We start from the raw sequence: 2,348 nt of genomic DNA, 5'->3' as shown, positions 1-2,348 counted from the left end.
TGGCTCCCAGATGCTCAAGTGACTTATGCAACATGTATGCCCCAAGTGCTTAACTGTGTGCCAGACACTGTTCTGGGTGCAGAGCACACAGCAGGACACCGACAGGCAAAACCCCCTGCCCTCGTGGAGCATGCATGCCAGTGGGAAGAGGTGGTAAACAGTATTTTAGAAGGTAATACATTTTATGGAGAAAAACAGAATAGTAAACAGGAATCAGGGATGGAGGGTTGCATCCTTTTTTAATTGATTGACTTGAGAGAAAGGGAGGGAGGGGGAGGAAGAGAGGGGGGGAGAGAGAGAGGGAGAGAAAGAGAAACTGATGTGAGAGACACACATTAATTGGTTGCCTTCCTCACTCACCCCCAGTGGGGGCTGGGGATCGAACCTGCAACCCAGGTATGTGCCCTTGACTGGGAATCAAACCGGTGACCCTTCAGGCCATGGGCTGATGCTTTAATTACTGAGCTGCACCGGCCAAAGGCTAACATTTTTCTTTTTAACCCTCACATGAAGATGTTTTTAGAGAGAGATGACAGGAGGGAGAGAGAAACATCAATTGGCTGCCTTATGCGTGCACACCGACTGGGGACTGAACCTGCAACCTGGGCATATTGGGACGATGCTCTCACCAGCTGAGCTACCCGGCCAGGAAAAGGATGCAGGTCTAAACCCGAAAAAGCCTCAATGAAATGATGTTTCAGCAAAGACTCAAGGGAGAGTGTGGTATGTGGGGGAAGATCATTCTAGAATCTAGATAGAGAAACAGCCAGTGCGAAGGCCCTGAAGCAGAGGTGTGGAAAATGGCTGGAAGGGGAGGAGAGAGCAGAAGGGGCGGGCCAGGGGGGCCTCATTAGGCACCCTGAGAACTGGGCCTTCACAGGAAGGTGTGGGGCAGAGAAGAGAAAGGTCTGATGCGGTTTTGTAGGATCACTTTGGCTGTTTTGAGGAGGGGGGAGAGGAAGGGGAAGGTGAGAGACCGGTTAGGAGGCGTGGCTTTCACAGTCATTCAGGCAAGAGATGCAGTTCCCAGGAGCAGCAGCCACAGAGGTGCTCAGATCGGCCATTGAGGCTTGGGAGTCCCCTCGCCCGTCCATGATGTACCGATTACAGGACGAGGTCTGGGCTGGCTGGGGCCACCTGTGCCCTCTGCCCTTCACACCAACATCACTGCTGCTCAAATGGGCCTCCCTTTTCTGCCCCCACACTTTTGCTCGGGCTGTTTCCTCCCTGGATTTCATCGTCCTTTGAACAAACACTTGAAACCTTTAATGCACCAGGCCCAGGTTCAAGGACTCGAGCTCCCCAAGTCCTGGCACCTATCCTCCCTCCCACCATCCTGCCGGTCCCCAAGTCTCTAGCTCCTTAAGTGGCACACCATACCCCCCACGATGCTCTAGAGCAGTGGTTCTCAACCTTGGCTGCACATTAGAATCGCCTGGGAATCTTTTTAAAAGCCTGATTTCCGAGCCTCATCCTCCGGAAATTCTGTCTCTTTGTTACTAATGTTGTGGCCCCACCCCATAACAAAAAAACAGAATTTCCGGAGGATGAGGCTCGGAAATCAGGATTTTAAAAAGATTCCCAGGCGATTCTACTGTGCAGCCAAGGTTGAGAACCACTGCTCTAGAAGAGACCGGGCTCCCTTCTGGTGTCTCCCTCTCCCTCCAGTTCACACTGAAGCCCATCGGCGCTCCCCGTGCACAGCTCCCCTGCACAGTCTCTCCTCTCTGCACCCTCTCCACCGCCAGGCCGCAGCGCCCGTCACCTGAACGGGAGGTAAGCGCGGGGCTGCCACCCGCACCCCGTGCACCCACCGCACAGGCTGCAGCGACGGTCAGAGGAGCGAACACCGCACGGGGTTCAGCCCGCACGCCCACTGGTCACCGTGACACGCGCCACCTCCGACCCTCGTTCAGACAGGCCACCTTCTCCAGGCTTCTTTCTTCCATGTTTTCAAAGGCAGCACACGGCCTTCTGACCCTGCCGGTGCCGTTCTCGCTCGAACACTCTTCCCCGCGCCGCTCGCTCGGACGTCTGGCTTCGTCTTTTATTCGCAGTCCCTCTCGGGGCACCATCTTCAAAGCCCTCCTCACACCGAGTTGACTTTGAAACTCTTTGCTGCCTCCCCCCACCGGGGCTGTGGACCAAGCGCCCTGGGCCTTGTGTTTCACTCTCCCGTCCCCCCAGGACTCGGCTCCGCGCGTGGCTCATGGAGGTGCCCTCGGAACGAACGCCTGACACGCGCCTCCAGCCCGGCCTCAGGTCCCCTTCCTCCAGGGCCCGGCCCGCCCCCTTCCCGACCTTACCGAGCGCCGACTTGGGTACTTTCCCTTTCGCCGAGTTCCGCA

The 2,348-nt window shown here is 56.4% G+C and overlaps 1 protein-coding gene across 1 annotated transcript in view; it reads right to left on the bottom strand.

The window, feature by feature from the left end:
- RPS19BP1 (ribosomal protein S19 binding protein 1) overlaps positions 1-2,346 on the bottom strand; it is a gene marked incomplete at its 5' end in the record, with an annotated part of 2,997 nt that extends 651 nt beyond the window's left edge. The window contains one exon of the mRNA XM_006776015.1: positions 2,307-2,346. Coding sequence (XP_006776078.1) covers positions 2,307-2,346 — 40 coding nt within the window. The remainder of the gene's footprint in view (positions 1-2,306) is intronic.
- Positions 2,347-2,348: the final 2 nt, after the last annotated feature.

Source organism: Myotis davidii, unplaced genomic scaffold, assembly GCF_000327345.1.
Source record: "Myotis davidii unplaced genomic scaffold, ASM32734v1 scaffold428, whole genome shotgun sequence".
Lineage (NCBI taxonomy): Eukaryota > Metazoa > Chordata > Mammalia > Chiroptera > Vespertilionidae > Myotis > Myotis davidii.
Note: the sequence above shows the minus strand (reverse complement) of the source record. Positions and strands in the feature narration are given on the sequence as shown.